The sequence below is a fragment of the Rhinoraja longicauda genome, chromosome 4 (assembly GCF_053455715.1).
Source record: "Rhinoraja longicauda isolate Sanriku21f chromosome 4, sRhiLon1.1, whole genome shotgun sequence".
Lineage (NCBI taxonomy): Eukaryota > Metazoa > Chordata > Chondrichthyes > Rajiformes > Arhynchobatidae > Rhinoraja > Rhinoraja longicauda.
The window spans coordinates 84367044-84391525 of record NC_135956.1 but is presented as its reverse complement, the minus strand read 5'-3'; the positions used below and the strand labels follow the sequence as shown (position 1 = coordinate 84391525).

The window sequence follows — 24482 nt, the reverse complement described above, 5'->3', positions numbered from 1 at the left end:
TTTAGACTTTAGAGATACAGTGTGGGAACTGGCCCTCTGTCCACCGTGCCAACCAGTGATCATCCCGTACACTAACCAACATTAGGGACAATTTTACAACTTACCAAAGCTAATTAACCTACAACCTGTACTACTTTGGTGTGAGGGAGAATATTGGAGCACCCGGAGAAAACCCACGCGGTTACAGGAAGAAAGTACAAACTCGGTACAGACAGCACCCATAGTCAGGATCGAACCTGGGTCTCTGGCGCTGTAAGGCAGCAATTCTACCTTTGCAACACTGTGCCATGCCACAGCTGCACAGTGTCTGTGAATCTGTGAAACAAGAATGTAATATTACTCGTATCATATTACTCATAATATTACTCAATATTACTGATACCTGTATTAGTGATATCTCTACTATTGCATAATAGCCTAAATCATAAACATTTGTGTTTAATATGGTGCTAAAAGGCCTGGGTTTAGCTTGCTCTCAAATAGCTCCAATATCATTAAGAGTAAGCAATTTCCTGAGACATTATTAATGCCCAATTGTTATTTATGATGCTAAACAAAGCTCATTTCTCATTTCCAGATGGCATGAAATAAAAATGTGGAATTTGACAATCCTTAAGATTCATGATTTGTATTTATATATATTACCTCAAACTCCTCTGATTTGGTACATTATGGTACTATAAATCATCATCCTGTAAAATATTTACTTTGACAATTCTTAATACTAATCAGTTTAATTAAGGACCCAAACAGTCTTTCCAGGTGAGACAGAGGTTCACCTGCACCTCCTCCAACCTCATCTATTGCATCCGCTACTTCAGATGTCAACTTATTTACATCGGTGAAACCAAGCGCAGGCTCGGCGATCGCTTCGCTCAACACCTGCGCTCAGTCCGCGTTGACCAAATTGGTCTCCCGGTGGCCGAGCACTTCAACTCCCCCTCCCATTCCCAGTCTGACCTTTCTGTCATGGGCCTCCTCCATGAGGCCCACCGGAAATTGGAGGAACAGCACCTCATATTTCACCTGGGCAGCTTGCAGCCCAGTGGTATGAACATCGACTTCACCCACTTTAGATAGTTCCTCTGTCCCTCTATTCTCCTCCCCTTTCCCAGATCTCCCTCTATCTTCCTGTCTCCACCTATATCCTTCCTTTGTCCCGCCCTCCTGACATCAGTCTGAAGAAGGGTCTCGACCCGAAACGTCACCCATTCCTTCTCTCCTGAGATGCTGCTTGACCTGCTGAGTTACTCCAGCATTTTGTGAATAAATACCTTCGAGTTTAATTAATATGATCTTACTAAGTATACTTAGGCATAATATGTTTCCTCTGTTTATTGATTAATACTTTATTTTCTTTTATCTGTTTCTGTCTTGGGTCTGGGAGTGGACAGAACAGCAGTGTACAAAATTGAGTCTCAATCAGAGGTGCAGAGGTACTTGGGAGTGCTGGTGCAGGATTCCCAAAAAGTTAATCTGCAAGTCGAATCAGTAGTAAAGAAAGCAAATGCAATGCTCGCATTTATTTCGAGAGGGTTTGTATATAAAAACAGGAATGTAATGCTGAGGCTCTGTAAGGCACAGATCAGGCTGCGTTTGAAATATTGTGAGCAATTTTGGGCACCATATCTGAGGAAGGATGTGGAGAGTCCAGAGGAGGTTTACAAGAATGATCCCAGGCATGTGTAGGTTAACATATGGTGAGCGTTTGATGGCACTGGGCCTATATTCGCTGGAGTTTAGAAGAATGAAGGGGGGGACCTGATTGAAACGTACAGAATAGTGAAAGGCTTGGATAGAGTGGATGTGGAGAGGATATTTCCACGAGTGGGAGAGTCTAAGACTAGAGGTCTCACAATTAAAGGACGTTTTTTTAGGAAGGAGATGAGGAGAAATTTCTTTAGTCAGAGGGTGGTGAATTTGTGGAATTCTTTGCCACGGAAGGCTGTGGAGGCAAAATCAGTGGATATATTTAAGGCAGTGATAGATAGATTCTTGCTTATTATGGGTGTCAGAGGTTATGGGGAGAAGGCAGGAGAATGGGGTTAGGAGGGAGAGATAGATCAGCCATGATTGAATGGCGGAGTTGACTCAATGGGCCAAATGGCCTAATTCCATTCCTATCACATGATCCAAGCAGCAACGATTCCGAGTGGGAATGTCCTTTGATTAAAATGGCCAATTGAACAATGTATCCATGTGATACTGTAAGCTTGAGATAGAGGCATGTTGATTGTTTAAAATGAAGATCGGGTTACACTGATTCTCAACTCCAAAAATCAGAAACATCACAAAAAATGATGCAGCTGGTAGGGAAACGAGATACTGAATTCTTAAATATGAGCCTTGTTTTAATTTATCAGTTTCTTGCAACTGTGCTCAGGGAATAAGCTTCCCATTCTGGATATGCTGAGCAATCTGTTGGGTTGGCAACTTATGTCTGAGCAGGCAGACATAAGTTGCCTTCCGTTTAGCAAGTTCACTGAAGGACCAAATCTTAAGTGCATCAATCTGTTGTTTAGAGATATTTGCACAATTTATGTGTTCAAGTCTTTACTGAGATTTCCTTTTGGCATTCATTTGTTTGTTGGGTTACAGAGAAAAAAAAGGAAAATTTTAGGGGGCACTCGAGGTGAGGAGAAGCTTATATACTGATTTAAGAAGTCTGAAGAAGGATTCCAACCCGAAACATTGCCTGTCCATTGTCTTCCCGGGGTGCTGTTTGACCTGCTGAGTTGCTCCAGCATTTTGTATTTTGCTCAAAATTCCAGCATCTGCAGTCTCTTGTGTCTTAACAATAGATCAGGCATGGTCATAAGATGGACAATAGACAATAGGTGCAGGAGGAGGCCATTCGACCCTTCGAGCCAGCACCGCCATTCAATGTGATCATGGCTGATCATTCTCAATCAGTACCCCGTTCCTGCCTTCTCCCCATACCCCCTGACTCTGCTATCCTTAAGAGCTCTATCCAGCTCTCTCTTGAATGCATTCAGAGAATTGGCCTCCACTGCCTTCTGAGGCAGAGAATTCCACAGATTCACAACTCTCTGACTGAAAAAGTTTTTCCTCACCTCAGTTCTAAATGGCCTACCCCTTATTCTTAAACTGTGGCCCCTTGTTCTGGACTCCCCCAACATTGGGAACATGTTGCCTGCCTCTAACATGTCCAACCCCTTAATAATCTTATATGTTTCAGTAAGATCCCCTCTCATCCTTCTAAATTCCAGTGTATATAAGCCTAGTCGCTCCAGTCTTTCAACATATGATAGTCCCGCCATTCCGGGAATTAACCTAGTAAACCTACGCTGCACGCCCTCAATAGCAAGAATATCCTTCCTCAAATTTGGAGACCAAAACTGCACACAGTACTCCAGGTGCGGTCTCACTAGGGCCCTGTACAACTGCAGAAGGACCTCTTTGCTCCTATACTCAACTCCTCTTGTTATGAAGGCCAACATTCCATTGGCTTTCTTCACTGCCTGCTGTACCTGCATGCTTCCTTTCAGTGACTGATGCACTAGGACACCCAGATCTCGTTGTATGTCCCCTGTCCCCTGTTCCTAACTTGACACCATACAGATAATACTCTGCCTTCCTATTCTTACCACCAAAGTGGATAACCTCACACTTATCCACATAAAACTGCATCTGCCATGCATCCGCCCACTCACACAACCGTCCAAGTCAGTTTCTATAGAACATTGTAAAATGATCACCAATGCGTCCACAATTTCTAGCGCCACCTCCTTAAGTACTCTGGGATGCAGACCATCAGGCCCTGGGGATTTATCAGCCTTCAGTCCCATCAGTCTACCCAACACCATTTCCTGCCTAATGTGGATTTCCTTCAGTTCCTCCGTCACCCACTAGAACATCTGGGAGATTGCTTGTATCTTCCTTAGTGAAGACAGATAATTCCTTAAGTTGAACACTGTCCATATCAAATGCTGGAGTAACTCGGCAGGTCAGGCAGCATCTCAGGAGAGAAAGAGTTACTTCTTCAGACTGAAGAAGGGTCTCGACCCGAAACGTCACCCATTCCTTCTCTCCTGAGATGCTGCCTGAGATGCCGCCTGACCTGCTGAGTTACTCCAGCATTTTGTGAATAAATACCTTCGATTTGTACCAGCATCTGCAGTTATTTTCTTATACTGTCTATATCAAGATTTAGTGTTAGTTTAATATCTGTTTTTACATTTATATTAAATGGTGAAAAAAATGCCTGACACTTGTTAAGCTTGGTGAAAATATTATACATCTAGTCACTTACAGTAATTATATTTTTATTTTTATTTATTATATTTTTACATTTCATCGCAAACTTTGTTACATTTAATTAAACTTTGCATCATCAATGAAACTAAAATAGACGTGATCAGGAATAATTTCATGTACATCACAGTTTAATCTGATTGATGATCCTACACAGCACAAGCTGTATTGAACTTTTTTTCTAGTTTGGGGTTGACTGCGGCTTTCCTATTTAAAATCTCTCAAGACTACTTTGTGGTTAGATGTTTTGGTTGCTTACTTTTCACATTCTGTAATCTTTGTGATCAGCGGAACTGGCTCGAAGGGCCAAATGTCTTCCTCCTGCATCTATTTTTTTATGTTTCTAGCACATTAGGGAGGAAAATGAAGATTATCACAAATAGCTGGAGTAACTAAGCAGGTCAGACAGCATCTCTGGAGAAAAGGAACAGGTGACGTTTTGGGTCGAGTCCCTTCTTCAGACCCAAAACGTCACCTATTCCTTTTCTCCAGAGATGCTGTATGACCTGCTGAGTTACTCCAGCTTTTTGTATCTATCTTCGGTTTAAACCAGACTTGCAGTTTCTTCCTACACAGGAAGGAAAATGATGCAGCTAATGGAGCTGCTGGCTCACATCTCCAGTGATCCAGGCTCAATACTGACCTCTGGTTTTATCTGTGTGGGATGTGTATGTAATATTTATCTATTGGAGTCATTGAGTCATAGAGTGATACAGTGTGGAAACAGGCCCTTCGGCCCAACTTGCCCACACCGGCCAACATGTCCCAGCTACACTAGTCCCACCTGCCTGTGCTTGGACCATTTCCCTCCAAACCTGTCCAATCCATGTACCTGTCTAACTGTCTCTTAAATGTTGGGATAGTCCCAGCCTCAACTACCTCCTCTGGCAGCTTGTTCCATACGCCTACCACTCTTTGTGTGAAAAAGTTACCCCTCGGATTCCTATTAAATCTTTTCCCCTTCACCTTGAATCTATGTTCCTCTGGTCCTTGATTCCCCTACTCTGGGCAAGAGACTCTGCGCATCTACTCGATCTATTCCTCTCATGATTTTGTGCACGGTTACTGTGCAGTTTCCTTTGAATGTCCCAGTTTTTTCCCATCCCAAAGATATACAGGTTAGTAGGTTAATATGCCACGGTAAATTGCCCATTGTGTGTCAATAAAATGGAATTACTGTACGATTGATATAAATAGGTGCTTGATGGTTATTGTGCACTTTGTCGGCCATCTGCTTGTTTATGTGATGTACAACACTGACTGCATGCTCTCCATCCAAGCTGTCATGAGGGATCAATGAGCATTTGCACAGTATATGCACATTAACCAATTCAAATCAATATTATTTGTTTTAACACCAACTAAATGCATTGTCCAAGCTGCTGGGAGTGATACATCATTAGAATGTTAGTTGGCAGGGAATATATGTTTTCTTAAATTAGGCAAGCTTCGGAAGGCAGTGGAGGCCAATTCACTGGATGTTTTCAAGAGAGAGTTAGATATAGCTCTGAGGGCTAAAGGAATCAAGGGATATGGGGAAAAAGCAGGAACAGGGTACTGATTTTAGATGATCAGCCATGATCATATTGAATGGCGGTGCTGGCTCGAAGAGCCGAATGACCTACTCCTGCATCTATTTGGCAGATTTTTCATGGGCGCAACCCACATACTCAGCTCTGCTGCTCATCCCACAAATGCATGTTCCTTACAAATGTGGCACCATTTAAAAGGGAAATAAACAGGCTTTCCAACGGTATAGGATTTATTGCCAAGAAGCATTGTTACAACAAAGAAATAATCTACCAAACACAAATTTCCTTACTTTTTGTGCTATGTTTATATAAATGAACATCATGCATTGATGCCTTATTACTGAAACAAAAATGCATACAATTTGCTCAAAACGTCATTGGTTTGTTTTGAGATGAATTATTTCTGTATAAATTGGTGAAAAAAGGAACATTTCATGAAAAAAATTGGAGTCATGTTGAATATAATGGGATGTGTAAATACTCAACCAAGCATTATGAATTCAGGCTCGTTTCTTTTCCAGTTCACACGCTATGGTGAGTGTAGCTCATTATTAACACAAAAAACATTCAGTTTTCCTGTTAATATGCTAAACAGGCCAAGCATCTGGGATATATAATAGCTGTGGCAATGACAACCACATTTTGGAAATATTATTTTAGTGTACCAAATATCTAATTAGTGAGATATCTTATAGATTCTTGTCGGAGAGATTCAGTGTATGGTGGTGATAGGATCATTCGTATGAGTGAATAATCTGTATTTTGAGGAACCAAATCATAGAATCATGCAGCACGGAAACAGATCCTTCGGCCCAATTAGCCTATACCGACCAAGAATCCTATGTTCGCCCTACCTGCCTGTGTTTGGTCCATATCCCTCTAAACCCTTCCTATTCATATACCTGTCCAAGTGTCTTTTAAATGTTGTTATAGTATCTGCCTCAACTCCTCTGGTAGCTTGTTCCACATACTCATTCCATCTGTGCGGCACGGTGGCGCAGCGGTAGAGTTGCTGCCTTACAGCAAATGCAGCGCCGGAGACTCAGGTTCGATCCTGAATACGGGCGCCGTCTGTACGGAGTTTGTATGTTCTCCCCGTGACCTGCGTGGGTTTTCTCCGAGATCTTTGGTTTCCCCCCACACTCCAAAGACGTACAGGTATGTAGGTTAATTGACTGGGTAAATGTAAAAATTGTCCCTAGCGTGTGTATGATAGAGTTAATGTGCGGGGATCGCTGGGCGGCGGGGACTCGGTGGGCCGAAGGGCCTGTTTCCGCGCTGTATCTCTAAATCTAAATCTAAAATCTAAAAAATCTAAATCTGTTCGTTCAACACTCTATGTGAAAAAGCTGACCCTCGGCTTCTTATTAAATCTTTCCCTTCTCACCTTCAACTTATGTCCTCTGGTTCCTGATTCCCTAAAATAACTATGTGCATTTTCCCTATCTATTCCCTTCATGATTTTATACACCTCTCTAAATCACCTCAGACTCCTGCACTTCGAGGAACACATTCCTGGTCTGCCTGACCTCTCCCTTCGGTTCAGGCCCTCGAGTCCTGGCAACATCCTCGTCAATCTTCTCTGCACTCTTTCCAGATTAATGAAAACTGGTTAACCTATTGAGCTGGAAGAAGCAATAACTTATCCATAAAGTATAAACATCATGACACTTCCTGGAAAATTTGCTTGACGTAAAATCCCAATTGGTGGATGTTGCAAGAGATTTTGACAAATCCCTGCATCCAAAACGTCACCCATTCCTTCTCTCCTGAGATGCTGCCTGACCTGATGAGTTACTCCAGCATTTTGTGATACCTGCATCAATAAATATCATGCTGTGTTTTACAGGGACCTAACTGCCCACAGGAGTTGGCTCCCGTCAATGTCTCATCATTGGAACTGATCGTGTAAAAATTTCCTGTGTCTGATTTGAGGAAAAATCTTTACAGAGTGAATGTTTGGGATCCAAGACCATACAGTGGAGGTAGAATTGTTGAGTTCAAAGGGAGGGCTGGATAAGAATTTGGCAAAGGGCCTCGTTCGCTCGTGTGTCAGACGACACAGCTCGCTGTTGGCATTTGCCGTCGTCAACCATGTTGACAGAATTGGTCGCCCGATGCGTTACAGAGTGCATCGTGTCGTCATTTCCGGGGATCGCCACGAGGAGCCTTCTGTCATGATCCCGGCAAAGGGCTGAAGAGTTGAATTGCCTGAATGCCTCTTGCATAGATTCTGAATAATTAGAATCAATCAAGTTACTTATTTTTACAGTCTTTCCAGGTGAGACAAAGGTTCACCTGCACCTCCTCCAACCTCATCTATTGCATCCGCTGCTCTAGATGTCAACTTATTTACATCGGCGAAACCAAGCGCAGGCTCGGCGATCGCTTCGCTGAACACTTGCGCTCGGTCCGCATTGACCAAACTGATCTCCTGGTGGCCGAGCACTTCAACTCCCATTCCCAGTCTGACCTTTCCGTCATGGGCCTCCTCCAGTGCCATAGTGAGGCCCGCCGGAAATTGGAGGAACAGCACCTTATATTTCGCCTGGGCAGTTTGCAGCCCAGTGGTATGAACATCGACTACTCCAACTTTAGATAGTTCCTCTGTCCCTCCCGTCCCCTCCCCCTTCCCAGATCTCCCTCTATCTTCCTGTCTCCACCTATATCCTTCCTTTGTCCCGCCCCCCTGACATCAGTCTGAAGAAGGGTCTCGACCCGAAACGTCACCCATTCCTTCTCTCCCGAGATGCTGCCTGACCTGCTGAGTTACTCCAGCATTTTGTGAATAAATACCTTCGATTTGTACCAGCATCTGCAGTTATCTTCTTATACATTAAGTTACTTATTTTGTTGCTCTTATCACTACGCCATTCAATTATATTTTGATGTCAGATTTAAAGTTGTGACTGTCTTGGTTATCTGGTGGCGAACTATGAACTGTTTGATTCACTACATCTCCATTTGATGCTTGGAAAGGTATTGTGACAAAAAAAAGGACAATGTTAGCTTTGCTTCCATTAACTGTGCCATTCATTGTGTCATAGTCACACGGCATGGAAACAGGCCCTTTAGCCCAATTTGTCCATGCCAACCAAGTTACCCCACCCAAGCTAGGCCCATTTGTATGTATTTAGCCTACATCCATCTGAGCTTTCCGATCCATGTTACTGTCCAAGTGCCTTTATAAATGCTGTTAAGGGGTTGGACAGGCTAGATGCAGGAAGATTGTTCCCGATGTTGGGGAAGTCCAGAACAAGGGGTCACAGTTTAAGGATAAGGAGGAAGTCTTTTAGGACCGAGATGAGAACGTTTTTTTTCACACAGAGAGTGGTGAATCTGTGGAATTCTCTGCCACAGAAGGTAGTTGAGGCCAGTTCATTGGCTATATTTAAGAGGGAGTTAGATGTGGCCCTTGTGGCTAAAGGGATCAGGGGGTATGGAGAGAAGGCAGGTACGGGATACTGAGTTGGATGATCAGCCATGATCATATTGAATGGCGGTGCAGGCTCGAAGGGCCGAATGGCCTACTCCTGCACCTATTTTCTATGCTTCTATGTTATAGTACCTACCACAATGACCTTCTCTGGCAGCTTGTTCCATATATCCACTAATCTCTGAGTGTAGTATAGCAGGATCCCAGCCAACTTCTGCCTTTGGCAACATGAATTAATGTGATTAAGTTTGAATTGCCCATTTAAAAATTAAACGAACTATAGTTTTGATGTGTAATTGTTTTCCAATGTTCTTTTAGATTCAGGATCAGTTCCTGTGGATTGGAGGGTAGCTAATGTTGTCCCACTTTTTAAGAAAGGAGGGAGAGAGAAAACGGGAAATTATAGACCAGTTAGTCTGACATCAGTGGTGGGGAAGATGCTGGAGTCAATTATAAAAGACGAAATTGCGGAGCATTTCGATAGTAGTAACAGGATCGTTCCGAGTCAGCATGGATTTACGAAGGGGAAATCATGCTTGACTAATCTTCTGGAATTCTTTGAGGATGTAACTAGGAAAATTGACAGGGGAGAGCCGGTGGATGTGGTGTACCTTGACTTTCAGAAAGCCTTTGACAAGGTTCCACATAGGAGATTAATGGGCAAAATTAGAGCACATTGTATTGGAGGTAGGGTACTGACATGGATAGAAAATTGGTTGACAGACAGAAAGCAAAGAGTGGGGATAAATGGGTCCCTTTCAGAATGGCCGGCAGTAACTAGTGGGGTACCGCAAGGCTCGGTGCTGGGACCGCAGCTATTTACAATATACATTAATGACTTGGATGAAGGGATTAAAAGTACCATTAGCAAATTTGCAGATGATACAAAGCTGGGTGGTAGTGTGAACTGTGAGGAAGATGCTATGAGGTTGCAGGGTGACTTGGACAGGTTGTGTGAGTGGGCGGATGCATGGCAGATGCAGTTTAATGTGGATAAGTGTGAGGTTATCCACTTTGGTGGTAAGAATAGGAAGGCAGAGTATTATCTGAATGGTGTCAAGTTAGGAACAGGGGACGTACAATGAGATCTGGGTGTCCTAGTGCATCAGTCACTGAAAGGAAGCATGCAGGTACAGCAGGCAGTGAAGAAAGCCAATAGAATGTTGGCCTTCATAACAAGAGGAGTTGAGTATAGGAGCAAAGAGGTCCTTCTGCAGTTGTACAGGGCCCAAGTGAGACCGCACCTGGAGTACTGTGTGCAGTTTTGGTCTCCAAATTTGAGGAAGGATATTCTTGCTATTGAGGGCGATTACTTTGCAAAAATTTCGAAACACCTGTTTTCACTTTTTTATTAAGGGGTATTGTGTGTCAATTGAGGATAAAAAAAAGAATTTAATCCATTTTAAAATAAGGCTGTAACGTAGCAAAATGTGGAAAAAGTGAAGGGGTCTGAATAATTTCTGAATGCACTGTATACCCTACATAAATACAAGCAAATCAAACTCAAGTACGTAGATAGAGGAGAGAGTAGGATAGAGAATGCAGGAGCTAGTTCTCAGCAATATCACACATCAGCTCCATGGACAAACTTCATTGTCCACAATGGGGATGAATCAGGCAGTAGCCTATGGAAGGACCGTTCCGATTGTTACACATATCACAAATCTCTTAAAGGGAGAAAATCCATCACCCTTATTCGATCTGGCTAAATAGTGATGTCAAACCAATGCTGCATGGTTGATTCTGAAGTAATCCAGTAAGCCACTCAGTCCTTTGAGTTCCTAACTTTTCCAGATGCCCCCCAAAAACCTCTCTTTGATCTCCTAATTTTATACACCCTGATTTATATTTCCCTTTAGCCTTCTCGCTTATCTATTCTTTCCTCATCAACAATTTTCAGGCCATGACATATATGTCTGATTGAGAATGATCAGCTATGATCACATTGAATGACGGTGCTGGCTCGAAGGGCCAAATGGCCTACTCCTGCACCTATTGTCTATTGTCTATTATCATGTCTTCTATGGACCACCTCTGGTGCAATCGCATCAGTACTGAGAGTGCTGTGGAGGCCAAGTCAGTGAATATTTTTAAGGCAGAGATAGACAAATTTTCAATTAGAACAGGTGTCAAGGGTTATGGGGAGAAGGCAGGAAAATGGGATTAGGACGCAGAGATCAGCCATCAGAATGTTGGAGTGCTTGATGGTCTGAATAGCCTAATTCTACTCCTACAACTTGTGAATTTATGGCCCTTTACTTTCTAATGCTGCTTACCATGTGGGACCTTCTTAAAATCTTGGCTGAAATCTTTGATGACTACATCAAATGCACAGCCCTCAAAGGCCAGCTTGTTACCACCTCAAAAAAATTGTATTTAATTTTAAACTGCCTTCTCTTAACAAAGAGATCTGTTCTGACTGACATTGATTAATCAGTCTTTCCACTTAAAGGTTTATGCAGTCCCTCAAAACTGATTACAATAATCTATTCATCGCTGAAGTTAAACTAACTTGTTAATAACTAATCTTTTCCTATCTTTTTAAATAACCGTACAACATTAGCAGTTCTCCCATCCCTTGGCACTACTTCTTTAGCCAATGATAATTAATAAATTACATTCAGAGCCTCTGCAGTGTTCCCACTTGCTGCTTTTTAACAGCCTGGAGTATGTTTCATCTGGGCCTGGTGATTAATCCACTTTATAACATTCTAAGCACCTTCACACTATTACTCTTACTATGCTTAGACCATAGAATATTTAACATCCACCGTCATCAACTACGACATCGCACCATCCCCCTGTTTGTGAAGACAGGCTCAAGGCATTCATCAAGGACCTACAGTACCTACAGTATATCCGTGCCTCCACAATTAGATTAGATTTGAGCTCCCTAATAGGATTTACTCTTGAGTTTAGTTATCTTATGATTTTGAAAATAATTCTGGATAATTTGCTACTTTTGGTATTTTTTCAGAGCCTCTGCTTTCCTACATTTGAATTTCATTCCTACTCCTATGTTGAAAGACTGGATCGACTTGGCTTGTATACACTGGAATTTAGAAGGATGAGAGGGGATCTTTTCGAAACATATAAGATTATTAAGGGGTTGGACACGTTAGAGGCAGGAAACATGTTCCCAATGTTGTGGGAGTCCAGAACCAGGGGCCACAGTTTAAGAATAAGGGGTAGGTCATTTAGAACAGAGATGAGGAAAAACAGAGAGTTATAAATCTGTGGAATTCTCTGCCTCAGAAGGCAGTGGAGGCCAATTCTCTGAATGCATTCAAAGAGCTAGATAGAGCTCTTAAAGATAGCAGAGTCAGGGGGTATGGGGAGAAGGCAGGAACAGGGTACTGATTGAGAATGATCAGCCATGATCACATTGAATGGCGGTGCTGGCTCGAAGGGCCGAATGGCCCACTCCTGCACCTATTGTCTATTGTCTAGAAATGGCAGGAAGCTCAGCTGAATATATGTTTTTGTCTTGCATAAACTTCTGCTTTGCCTTGCCATTTCCTCTGTGCGCCTTTCCACGCGAGGGCTCTAGATTTGGCAGTTCCACCCTTTTTACAGGGTTTATCCTGAACACTTTGACTTTCTCACTTAAATGCTTCCCATAGCTCTACGACTGATATACCTTCAAATAGTTGTTTCCTTTTGGCCACTTCTTGAACTCGTAAAATTGGTCTTAACCTAATTTAGAATCTTTATTCCTGTACTATCTTTGTTCTTTTCCATTACTATGCTATATTAACTAAATTCTGATCACTACCTCAATTATGCTAATTGAAAACAAAATGTCAGAATACAATGGGAAAATTAATTTTCATTCAATGTATAAATGCATATTAGCATAAATAATTCTTGAATGTTGCTAAAGGCAGAATTGGCTGAATATTTTCCGATTTGAACTTAATTTGTCATCTGCATGTATTGATTTACAAACCATTTTCTTGTGTAATAAAAAGTTACCTAGATAGAGCTCTTAAGGATAGCGGAGTAAGGGGGTATGGGGAGGAGGCAGGAACGGGGTACTGATTGAGAACGATCAGCCATGATCACATTGAATGGCGGTGCTGGCTCAAAGAGCCGAATGGCCTTTCTATTGTCTATCTACTTGCCAGTACCAATGTTTCTGCAGAACCATTTATGCAGAACCATTTTTTTTCAATCACTGTTCTTATTTTTACTGGTTGCAAACTTTTATTTTCTTTTGCATTGTAATAAATCTTTAATTTTCTTATTAGTTTCAAATGAATGAATTTGGAGCTCTGGAGATCATCAGCACTGAAGAACAGGATGCTGAAACTAGTGCACAGATTGCTGCTAAATCTACAATTGGAATGAGAAACGCATACAGCGTTGCTACTAATGCTCAAGGTAGGCAAACATTAAACAGTGATCAATGTAGATAAGTATTCAATTTTACATAATTTCTAACCTACATTGACATGAATCTCAGTTTTATTTTGATAAAACCCACCTATTCGAGCCAGTTTCCCCCCTGTAATGACTGCGCTGCCATTTGCTATTGGGCATGGCACCTCTCCCAATGCACATTCTGTGTTTTCCAAAGCCTGTTGCAAAAGCTGTGCATATGGTAAATAGTGTGTTTGTGACTAATACCCATGAATAGTGGCAATATACATAACGGAGAATCAAAAGTTAAACAAATATTTCAGCTAATATCGTCAGTAAAATTTTTCTATTAAATTTTGAAGAGTGATTATTTAATGATTATTCCTCAACCAAGGCTTTTTCAACTCTAGTCTTGATTAGCTCAGCACCATGGTCGAAAGCCTCTCTCTTTTTACAGTCTGTTTTGGAGGTGGCTAAAAACTTTGCTGCTTGTATGCCAATTTGCACAAAATCTCTTTCACCTATCACTCTTGTCCTAACAGACCTACTTAATTTTCCCTGGTTATTAGATCACTCAATTATTCCTCCATTAATCTGTAATCTCCCCAAATGGATAATCCTAAAAAATAATTGGATATGATGATGATGCAGAATTAGATTACTGGACTAGTAATCCAGAAGTTGAAAATTCTGAGGCCAGTATTCAAATCCCAGTTGTGGAATTTAATTTTATTTAATATTCTGGACTTCAGAGTACCCAGAGTATTAACTGAAATTAAATTCCACAACTGGGATTTCAATAAACTGACATAACATATTACTCCATTTTCTTTCTGGAGAGGGTCATGCTTGTAACTAATTGATCTCCTGGATTGGAATGAGAAACCAATTTCTTGAAGATTCTGTTTGCAAGTATTTCTTGATAAGGAAATATAAATGCACATTTTGGATACAGGGTTGACCACAAAGCAGTCTGATGGATTCTAGGCAGCTATATTTTATAAAAGTAAACAGTAAAAATGTCCACTGATGTCCACAAAAATAACTCCCCCTCCCATTCCCAATCTGACCTTTCTGTCCTGGGCCTGCTACATTATCAGAGTGAGGCCCAGTGCAAATTGGAGGAACAGCTCCTCATATTTCGCTTGGGCAGTTTATACCCCAGCGGTATGAACATTGACTTCCCTAACTTCAGGTAGTCCCTGCTTCCCCTCTCTATCCCCTCCCCCTTCCTAGTTCTCTCACTAGTCTTCCTGCCTCTGACTACATCCTATCTTTGTCCCTCCCCCTCCCCTGACATCAGTCTGAAGAAGGGTCTCGACCCGAAACGTTACCCATTCCTTCTCTCCCGAGATGCTGCCTGACCCGCTGAGTTACTCCAGCATTTTGTGTCTACCTTCGATTTAAACCAGCATCTGCAGCTTTGTTTCCTACACTTCTTTTGGACTCTGGTGTGGTGCCACATCCCTCCGTATGGCCGAGGTGAGAAACCAGGTATTGTTTTTTTGCAAGTCATTCAAAAAAATGTTGATGCCACTACTACTATCATCCCCCACCCCCTGCCCTCTCTCACTTTTGTTGCAATCCAATCCCGGGTACGTTTATTTTTAGCAGAGGTAATCCAACGGAGTGATAAAGTATGTTGGTGGATGTTTTGAGTTGGCGTCATCGATTGGATGAGACTGTTCACAAATAAAGGGACTGCGGGCAAGTGGAAAGCTTTTAAAAGTGAGATGGGGATCCTTCAAACACGTTTCTGTTTGAGTGAAGGATAAGGCTGGCTGGATTAAAGAACCCTGCTTGATAAGCATATGGAGGTTCTGGTGAGGAGAAAGGATGCAGACAAAGTCAGCTGATACCAAACAAGTCCTGTGACAAGTATTAGGGTTGTGGGAGTATACTTAAGACAGAAATTAGGAGGACAAAAAAGGGGAAATGACATTTCTTTGGCAAATAGATATAGGAAATCTAAAAAGATTCTATCAGTATATATTAAGAGCTAAAGGGTATCTAGGGAGAGTGTAGCATCAGTGTGACATCCATGTGTGGAGTCAAGAGAGATGGGTAAAGTTTTACATGAATGCTTCTTGCCTATCTTTACTGTGGAAAAGCACATGGAAGCTGGGGAGTTTAGGGAGAGAATAGTTATTTCCCAAAACATATTGACATTGCAAAAGAGGTGGTGTAGGCAGTCTTGAAGCAGTTAAAGGTGGATAAATCCCCGGGGCCTAACCAGGTGTATCCTAGGATGTTGCGAGAGGCAAGGGAGGAGATTACTGGAACACAAGAGACGACAGATGCTGTTATATGTAACAAAAAATAAATTGCTGGGGGAACTCAGTGGACCAGTAGTACCTACATCTGTGGAGGTATGGGTATCGTCAACATTTAAGGTCTAGCCCCTGCATCAGAACCTTTTGATAGCGTATTTTCATACAACTGACGTGACTAGAAGCATGTGCACCAGAGGTTTAATGAAAAGAAATGCTAGGTTATGAAGAAATATGAAGTTAGAAGTGGACTGGTGTGTAAGCAGAAAATTGTAATCAACCAACAGAATAAAATAATCTAGAAAATGAAATAAAGCTGCAGTAGAATTTCTCTTGATTACTCAAGTGAGAAACATCTCATAGAAAATAGGTGCAGGAGGAGGCCTTTCGGCCCTTCGAGCCAGCACTGCCATTCATTGGGATCATGGCTGATCGTCCACAATCAATAACCCGTGCCTGCCTTCTCCCCATATCCCTTGATTCCACTAGCCCCGAGTGCTCTATCTAACTTTCTCTTAAATCCATCCATTGATTTGGCTTCCACTGCCCTCTGTGGCAGAGAATTCCACAAATTCACTACTCTCTGGGTGAAAAAGGTTTTTCTCACCCTAGTTTTAAAGGGCCTCCCCTTTATTCTGTGGCCCCTGGTTCTAGACTCTCCCAACATTGGGAACATTTTTCCTGCATCTAGCTTGTCCAGTCCTTTTATAATTTTATATGTTTCTATAAGATCCCCTCTCATCCTTCTAAACTCCAGTGAATACAAGCCTAGTCTTTTCAATCTTTCCTCATGACAGTCCCGCCATCCCAGGGATCAATCTCGACTTGGTGATTAGAATTGCGTGTGCAGAAAATAAGCAGACTTGTAGATTTAAGTTGCACAAACATTCCCAAATTACTCTCGGAAATTATCGTAGTTGTTAAATACAAAACCATTCATGGAAACCTCGATAGTTTAGTCTAGAGACACAGCATGGAAATAGGCCCTTCGGCCTACCAGGTCCGCCAGATCATCCGCCACTCGTTCATAGAAACATAGAAACATAGAAAATAGGTGCAGGAGTAGGCCATTCGGCCCTTCGAGCCTGCACCGCCATTCAATCTGATCATGGCTGATCATCCAACTCAGTATCCCGTACCTGCCTTCTCTCCATACCCCCTGATCCCTTTATCCACAAGGGCCACATCTAACTCCCTCGTAAATATAGCCAATGAACTGGCCTCAACTACCTTCTGTGGCAGAGAATTCCACAGATTCACCACTCTCTGTGTGAAAAAAAACGTTCTCATCTTGGTCCTAAAAGACCCCCCTTATCCTTAAACTGTGACCCCTTGTTCTGGACTTCCCCAACATCGGGAACAATCTTCCTGCATCTAGCCTGTCCAACCCCTTAAGAATTTTGTAAGTTTCTATAAGATCCCCCCTCAATCTTCTAAATTCCAGCGAGTACAAGCCAAGTCTATCCAGTCTTTCTTCATATGAAAGTCCTGCCATCCCAGGAATCAATCTGGTGAACCTTCTCTGTACTCCCTCTATGGCAAGAATGTCTTTCCTCAGATTAGGAGACCAAAACTGTTCATGCGGGTTCTATGTTATCCCACTTTCTCATCCACTCCCTAGACATTAAGAGCAATTTTTCAAAGGTCAATTAAAATAACAAACCTCAGTCACTTAAACAACTTTGAAAATAAATTGGCGGTAAAGAAGATTAACCAAATAAGATCGAACATTAAAAAATATATAGTTGTGAATTAGAAAAGGATGCAGAAACAGTGCAGTAATACTTGGAAAAATATTCCTGTGGACAAGCGCGCTGGGGAAAGAGTTCATCCTTATTTTTGCCATAATTTCAGCTGTGCAGCGCAGGAAACCAGTAGGCCTTGGTAGAAGTCCTTCATCTCTTTGCAAAGTTGCAAAGTAACTGTGGCAAATAGGACTCACTTTTACAATGTATCTCCGTGGGTGCTAATTAATAATAACTTGAAAAGATAAAGAAAATATAAATTAGGGTTGCCCAATAATAATGCAACCCGTAAAAAGGATTAATTTGGAAGGTTTCAGGGAGAGTATTCTGCTCATGATCTGTGAATAAAAATTAAATAGTATAAAAATCATTTAATTTTGCTGATTGTATGTGTTTCTGTGTAATTATCATAAAAGGACGATCAGTTTAAGGCCATTATTTTTTGGTGTTTGAATCATGCTGTGTTTGCAACTTATAAACATATTCTCCTGTATGTGCACATTAAGTGCGAATCAGAACAATTTCCAATTTGAGAATGATTGAACCATTAAACACATAAAAGAAAGACATGACATTTGCTGGACAGAAAGAAGAGCTGGTCTAAACTTTTGATTCTTCTGCAGTCCTCTTTTTTATAGAACTGGCACTTTGTGAGACCTGTGCGACTGCCATTTGAGGAAATTGTTTTTGAATGGTTTTGATATTCTGTTTGCAATGCATACATTTTATGGTTTGAAGCTTACAGTTTCCTGGACCTATCTCACTGCTGGTAGTGGTGGTAATGGAATCACTGCTATAATGCATCTATATTAGGTTGTAATTTCTGTTTTAGACATTTTCCTTTGGCGGTCTTCCAGAATTGGAATGCCTAATAATTGATAGTTCACAATTGGTGTGGTTTCAATTTTATGATGTTCAGCACAAAAGAAAAACTGAACGGAGCCCCGATTTCCCCGTTATATCATACTAGACCAAGTGGACCCGTTGGGCCCAAACCTCTCCTGCATTGGTGCAGCACCCTCTCCTCTCCCACTCCCCTCTCCCCCTCCTCTCCCCCTCCTCTCTCCCCCCTCCCTCCCTCCCTCCTCCTCCCCCTCCCCTTCCACCCCCCCTCCCTCCCTCCTATCCCCTCATCCCCTCCCTCCCTTCCCCTCCTCCCCCCTCATCCCCTCCCTCCCTTCCTTTCCCTTCCCCTCCCTCCTCCTCCCCCCCTCCCTCCCCCTCCCCCCCACTCCATCCCCTCAACCCCCCTTATCCTCACTCCTCCCCCCTCCCTCCCTGGGAGATAGATTTAGGCGTTACAATGTGAATAACTTTAAAAATATAACACCAATTTCAATAAAACTACTTGCATTACCATTAAAACGATGACGGTGAGTAAGGTGGGCCTAAAATTGTCACACTATCGTGTACCGGTTTGGCTGTCGTTCGATCACAAACAAGCAAACAAACGAGAGTTTTAGTATATAGATGAATGGTCATTCAGAAGCAGCAGAAGGATGATGTGTTGCATTTGGTAATGTAACGTGATACAAGTATCCTGGAATAAAAATGCCACAAACATCTTTCAACTCAGTTTTGTACGGAATAAACTATATTTCAAAATTACAAATATTTTCTGTGCTTTGTATGTGACTATCACCAGAATGTGATTGATGGTATGATCACATTTTACTAATTACATCCTTGTAACATAATCACTCAATGAATAGGATTGATGGTGAATTAAATAGTAACATTAAACCATAAAAAGAGAGAAAGCAAGATTAGTATAAACTTTTTTTGTGAGTTGATAGCAGCAATAAAGGGTTTCATGTAAATGTTGACCTCTGCATATAAACTCCTGTTATGTCAAATAGATTAAGCACTTGAAGAATTTTGATGTAATGGTCATGGTAGAATGATTTCAATTGTGCAGGAATAGAGTAGATTTTCCTGTCTCATCTCCTGGATACATTAGCTCTGGGGATGGAGTTATTCTTTTGTTATATAAGAAAATAACTGCAGATGCTGGTACAAATCGATTTATTCACAAAATGCTGGAGTAACTCAGCAGGTCAGGCAGCATCTCGGGAGAGAAGGAATGGGTGACGTTTCGGGTCGAGACCCTTCTTCAGACTGATGTCGGGGGTGGGACAAAGGAAGGATATAGGTGGAGACAGGAAGATAGAGGGAGATCTGGGAAGGAGGAGGGGAAGGGAGGGACAGAGGAGCTATCTGAAGTTGGAGAAGTCGACGTTCATACCACCGGGCTGCAAACTGCCCAGGCGAAATATGAGGTGCTGCTCCTCCAATTTCCGGCGGGCCTCACTATGGCACTGGAGGAGGCCCATGACAGAGAGGTCAGACTGGGAATGGGAGGGGGAGTTAAAGTGCTGGGCCACCGGGAGATCAGTTGCGTTAATGCGGACCGAGCGCAGGTGTTCAGCGAAGCGATCGCCGAGCCTGCGCTTGGTTTCGCCGATATAAATAAGATATAAATTCTTTTGTTATGTCTGAGTCACCATTTAATATGGAAGATGGTGGAATTCATATCTCCACATGGTGCTCAGGTTATCAACCTGTCTTAGTCTCAAATATCTCTATCAACCTATCAAATGTCTCATTAAAAAAGAAGGATGAGCTCTGAGCACAAGAAGAACGTTTGATTGGTGTCTCATTACTTGTCCCAGATATGTTCCAAAATGAAGTTTCATTACTATTGATATTGCAAGAATCCAAATTGAAGATTTGTTAATCTGCACATGTTCTTGCAGCCTATTTTGTTCCAAGGTAAAATTCCTGGGGCCAGAATGAAAGATGTTAAGTTATTCTGAGCGCTTTCAGTGTCTTACCTCCAGTTTGCTATTCTGAGCGCTTTCAGTGTCTTACCTCCAGTTTGCTTAATAAATACTGAAAAGTATCAAAGGCAATCCTCTCTTCACCCATGGTCAAACTTCATTTCCAATCAACGGTCACTGAACTGGTTGGTTTACACGACACGACACTTAAATCGCTCTAAGAATCTGATATAAACACAGATTTGTGTAGGAAGGAACTACAGATGCTGGTTTACACCGAAGATAGACACAAAATGTTGGAGTAACTCAGCGGGACAGGCAGAATCTCTGGATAGAAGGAATGGGTGACATTTCGGGTCGAGACCTTTCTTCAGACTTTTTGACCCGAAACGTCACCCATTCCTTCTGTCCAGAGATGCTACTTTTTCCACTGAGTTACTCCAGCATTTTGTGTCTAAAAACATTGATTTGTAAGCATTGACACTCCCTACTGTTGCTCCAACCCCATCTCCTGGAACTTTACTGAGGAATGCCATCAGTCTGAAATTCAATTCTGGAAAGCGGATTACTTGTTGTCCTTAGTGTAATTTCAGGATGGCCTTTATTCTGTCTGCTCAGATACACCAGCTTCAACTAATATTTCACTAGTTTGTCCAAAGGAAGCTTTAGATATTTACATGGCTCTCAACGCAAAGGTTTGGCAATGGGCCGTGAACTGTCTTTTCCTTTTACTTTTAACACCTGGCATTTTTGTACAGTGAAGTAAAATTAAGCAAGGAAGTTAACATCCACAATGCAAATAGTGAGTTTTGCCCCACTGAGCTGTTCATATTTAGAAAATATATATAACATTTGAAAAGCACAACTTTAAACACATTGCAAAAAAATAAGTCAACACAATAAATTCCAAAACAAATTATATCACCAAATGTACGTGCTGCTCCTGAAGAGGGTTTATTCTTGTTGATTCCCCACTGTCAGTTTGAACTGCTATCATAACGTTTAAGAGACATTTGGACAGTTTCCTGGATAGGATAGGTTTACAGGGTTATGGGCCTAGCATAGGCAAGTAGGAATAGTGTAGATGGGGCATGTTGGTCGGCGTGGGCAAGTTGGGCCGAAGGGCCTGTTTCCACACTGTATCACTCTATGACTATCAACCTCCAGAGAAAATAATCTGAGTTTGGACAACCTCACCTTATAGTTAATCCCTTCCAATCCAGGCAGCATTCTGATAAACCTTTTCTGCACATCCTCCACATACTTCATGTAATGGGACTACCAGGACTCCATATAATATTCCAAATGCTGCTTAATCAAGGTTTTATAAAACTGCTGTATGACATCCTGATTCTTATACTCGATGCACCAACTGATGAAGGCAAGAATTCCATATGCTTTCTTTACCCGTCACCTTGTTTTACCGCTTTCAGGGAGCTGTAGACTTGGACCTCAAGATCCTTCTGTACATCAATTCCGTCAAGGGTCCTGCCATTGTGTATTTTCCCCTTATATTTGACCTCCAAAAGTGCAATCCCTCACACTAACTCAGATTAAACTCCACCTGCCATTTCTCAACCCCTACCTGGAACTGATTTATATTCCACTGCATCCTTTAGATTTAGATTTAGATTTAGAGATAGAGTGCGGCCACCGGGTCCAGGCCGCCCAGCGATCCCCGCACATTAACACTATCCTACACACACTAGGGACAATTTTTTTAAATTTTTACATTTGCCCAGCCAATTAGCCTACATAACTGTACGTCTTTGGAGTGTGGGAGGAAACCGAAGATCTCGGAGAAAACCCACGCAGGTCAAAGGGAGAACGTACAAACTCTGTACAGACGGCGCCCGTAGTCAGGATCGAACCGGAGTCTCCGGCGCTGCATTTGCTGTAAGGCAGCAACTCTACCGCTGCGCCACCGTGCCGCCCTTCCTTGAACATCCTTACCTACTAGCCACATTTCTGATTTTTGTATCATCTTCAAACTTAAACCATGTATGATTTTGCTCACGTTATTTATATATATCACAAACTGCAATGGTATCAACATAGATCACTGTGGAACACTTCTGTTTACAGACCTCCAGCCAGACCGTCAAACTAGCACCTAGAGCCTCTGTCTCACCTCTTCCTCTCACCTCGAAAAACTAGCTACCTCTTCAGTCTCAGTTTTGATACAAGGTCCCAGCTTGAAACATCGACCATCCCTTTGCCTCCACTGATACTGTTGGCCCTCTGAATTTTGTCAGCAATTTACTTATTTGCGCTCCAGAATCCAGCATCTGCAGTCACAATTTTAGAATACTGAATGAGGGTTAGACGTTTTTAAGGACACTTTTGCATCTGTACATCAAATTGTGTGTTTCTGTTGCACTTCTGGTGTACAGAATGTGTTAAACTAATAAACTATTGTCACGAAGCAGAAGGAGAAAAGGATCAGCATTAGCTGGGCTGAAAATTTGAAGGTGAGTTTTAAGGTACTTTGAACATTTAAGAAGTAACAACAAGGAGGACGTCCTGGGAAATAATTCTCTGGATGCATTCCACCAATTGAAGGTAACCTCATTCATGGACAAGAATGTGAGAAATAAAGCTTGGATTGATGCCAAATTAAATAGGGGAACAGTGAGATTGTAGTTGCCAATGATCATTGGCACATGGCACGGTGGCGCAGCGGTAGAGTTGCTGCCTTACAGCGAATGCAGCGCCAGAGACTCAGGTTCGATCCTGACTACGGGCGCCGTCTGTACGGAGTTTGTACGTTCTCCCCGTGTCCTGCGTGGGTTTTCTCCGAGATCTTTGGTTTCCTCCCACACTCCAAAGACGTACAGGTATGTAGGTTAATTGGCTGGGTAAAATGTTAAAAAAATCTTTTTTTAAATTGTCCCTAGTGTGTGTAGGATGGTGTTAATGTGCGGGGATCGCTGGCGGCGCGGTCCTGGTGGGCTAGAGGGCCTGTTTCCGCGCTGTATCTCTAAATCTAAATCTAAAAAAATCATCAAAGCAAATCTTTGTTAATCACTGAAACCATTCAAACTTGAGACTGGCATAAAGCTAACTGTGCAGGTACAAAACAAATTATTCCACATTTATTATCGTATTGCTTTACTTATTGTTTTCTTATTTTGTGTCACAGCAGAAGTCATTACTGAAGATGGTTGCACAAATGATTTGCCGAACACGCACGGCGTCTGCTGCTGTGAAAACTGTGGAGGATATGGGACAGTGAACAAGTTCAATAAGTGTGATCATTTCTGTGGAACATTTTATCAACAGTTATATGAAAATGAGTAGGTATATTGAAAAGCTGCTTTGATGAGTTTTAGAAAATTGAATTCTAAAATTAGGACCTTTTATTGAATACTGTTGGACCGGTTAATAGAAGCAGAGTTGTGATTAACATTACGTATAAGAAAATAACTGCAGATGCTGGTACAAATCGAAGGTATTTATTCACAAAATGCTGGAGTAACTCAGCAGGTCAGGCAGCATCTCAGGAGAGAAGGAATGGGTGACGTTTCGGGTCGAGACCCTTCTTCAGACTGATGTCAGGGGGGCGGGACAAAGGAAGGATATAGGTGAAGACAGGAAGACAGAGGGAGATCTGGGAAGGAGGAGGGGAAGAGAGGGACGGTGGAACTATCTAAAGTTGGAGAAGTCGATGTTCATACCACTGGGCTGCAAGCTGCCGAAATATGAGGTGCTGTTCCTCCAATTTCCGGTGGGCCTCACTATGGCACTGAGGAAGCCCATGACAGAAAGGCCAGACTGGGAATGGGAGGGGGAGTTGAAGTGCTCGGCCACCGGGAGATCAGATTTGTTAATGCAGACCGAGCGCAGGTGTTCAACGAAGCGATCGCCGAGCCTGCGCTTGGTTTCGCCGATGCAAATAAGGACTGAGCGCAGGTGTTGAGCGGTTGTGTGATTGCTCTATCCCTGCCATTATGCATCTAAAGTTGCACTTTCATCCATATCTCTATTGTCGCTTTGGCAGATTGTTCCCTCCATATTAGATGTTCCCAGCGCTGCCCCAGCCATCTTCTGTATTTTAAAGCAATATTGATCCAATGCCTTGA

General features: G+C 42.2%; 1 protein-coding gene across 3 annotated transcripts in view; it reads left to right on the top strand.

Moving 5' to 3' along the window:
* Window positions 1-24482, top strand: part of l3mbtl4 (L3MBTL histone methyl-lysine binding protein 4) — a 262599-nt gene that overhangs the window by 44088 nt on the left and 194029 nt on the right. For 2 of the 3 annotated variants that reach the window (XM_078398234.1, XM_078398235.1), the window contains 2 exons: window positions 13494-13626; window positions 23543-23696. In XM_078398234.1, the coding sequence (XP_078254360.1) occupies window positions 13494-13626; window positions 23543-23696 (287 nt within the window). The remainder of the gene's footprint in view (window positions 1-13493; window positions 13627-23542; window positions 23697-24482) is intronic. The other variant, XM_078398236.1, reaches the window with a different exon arrangement.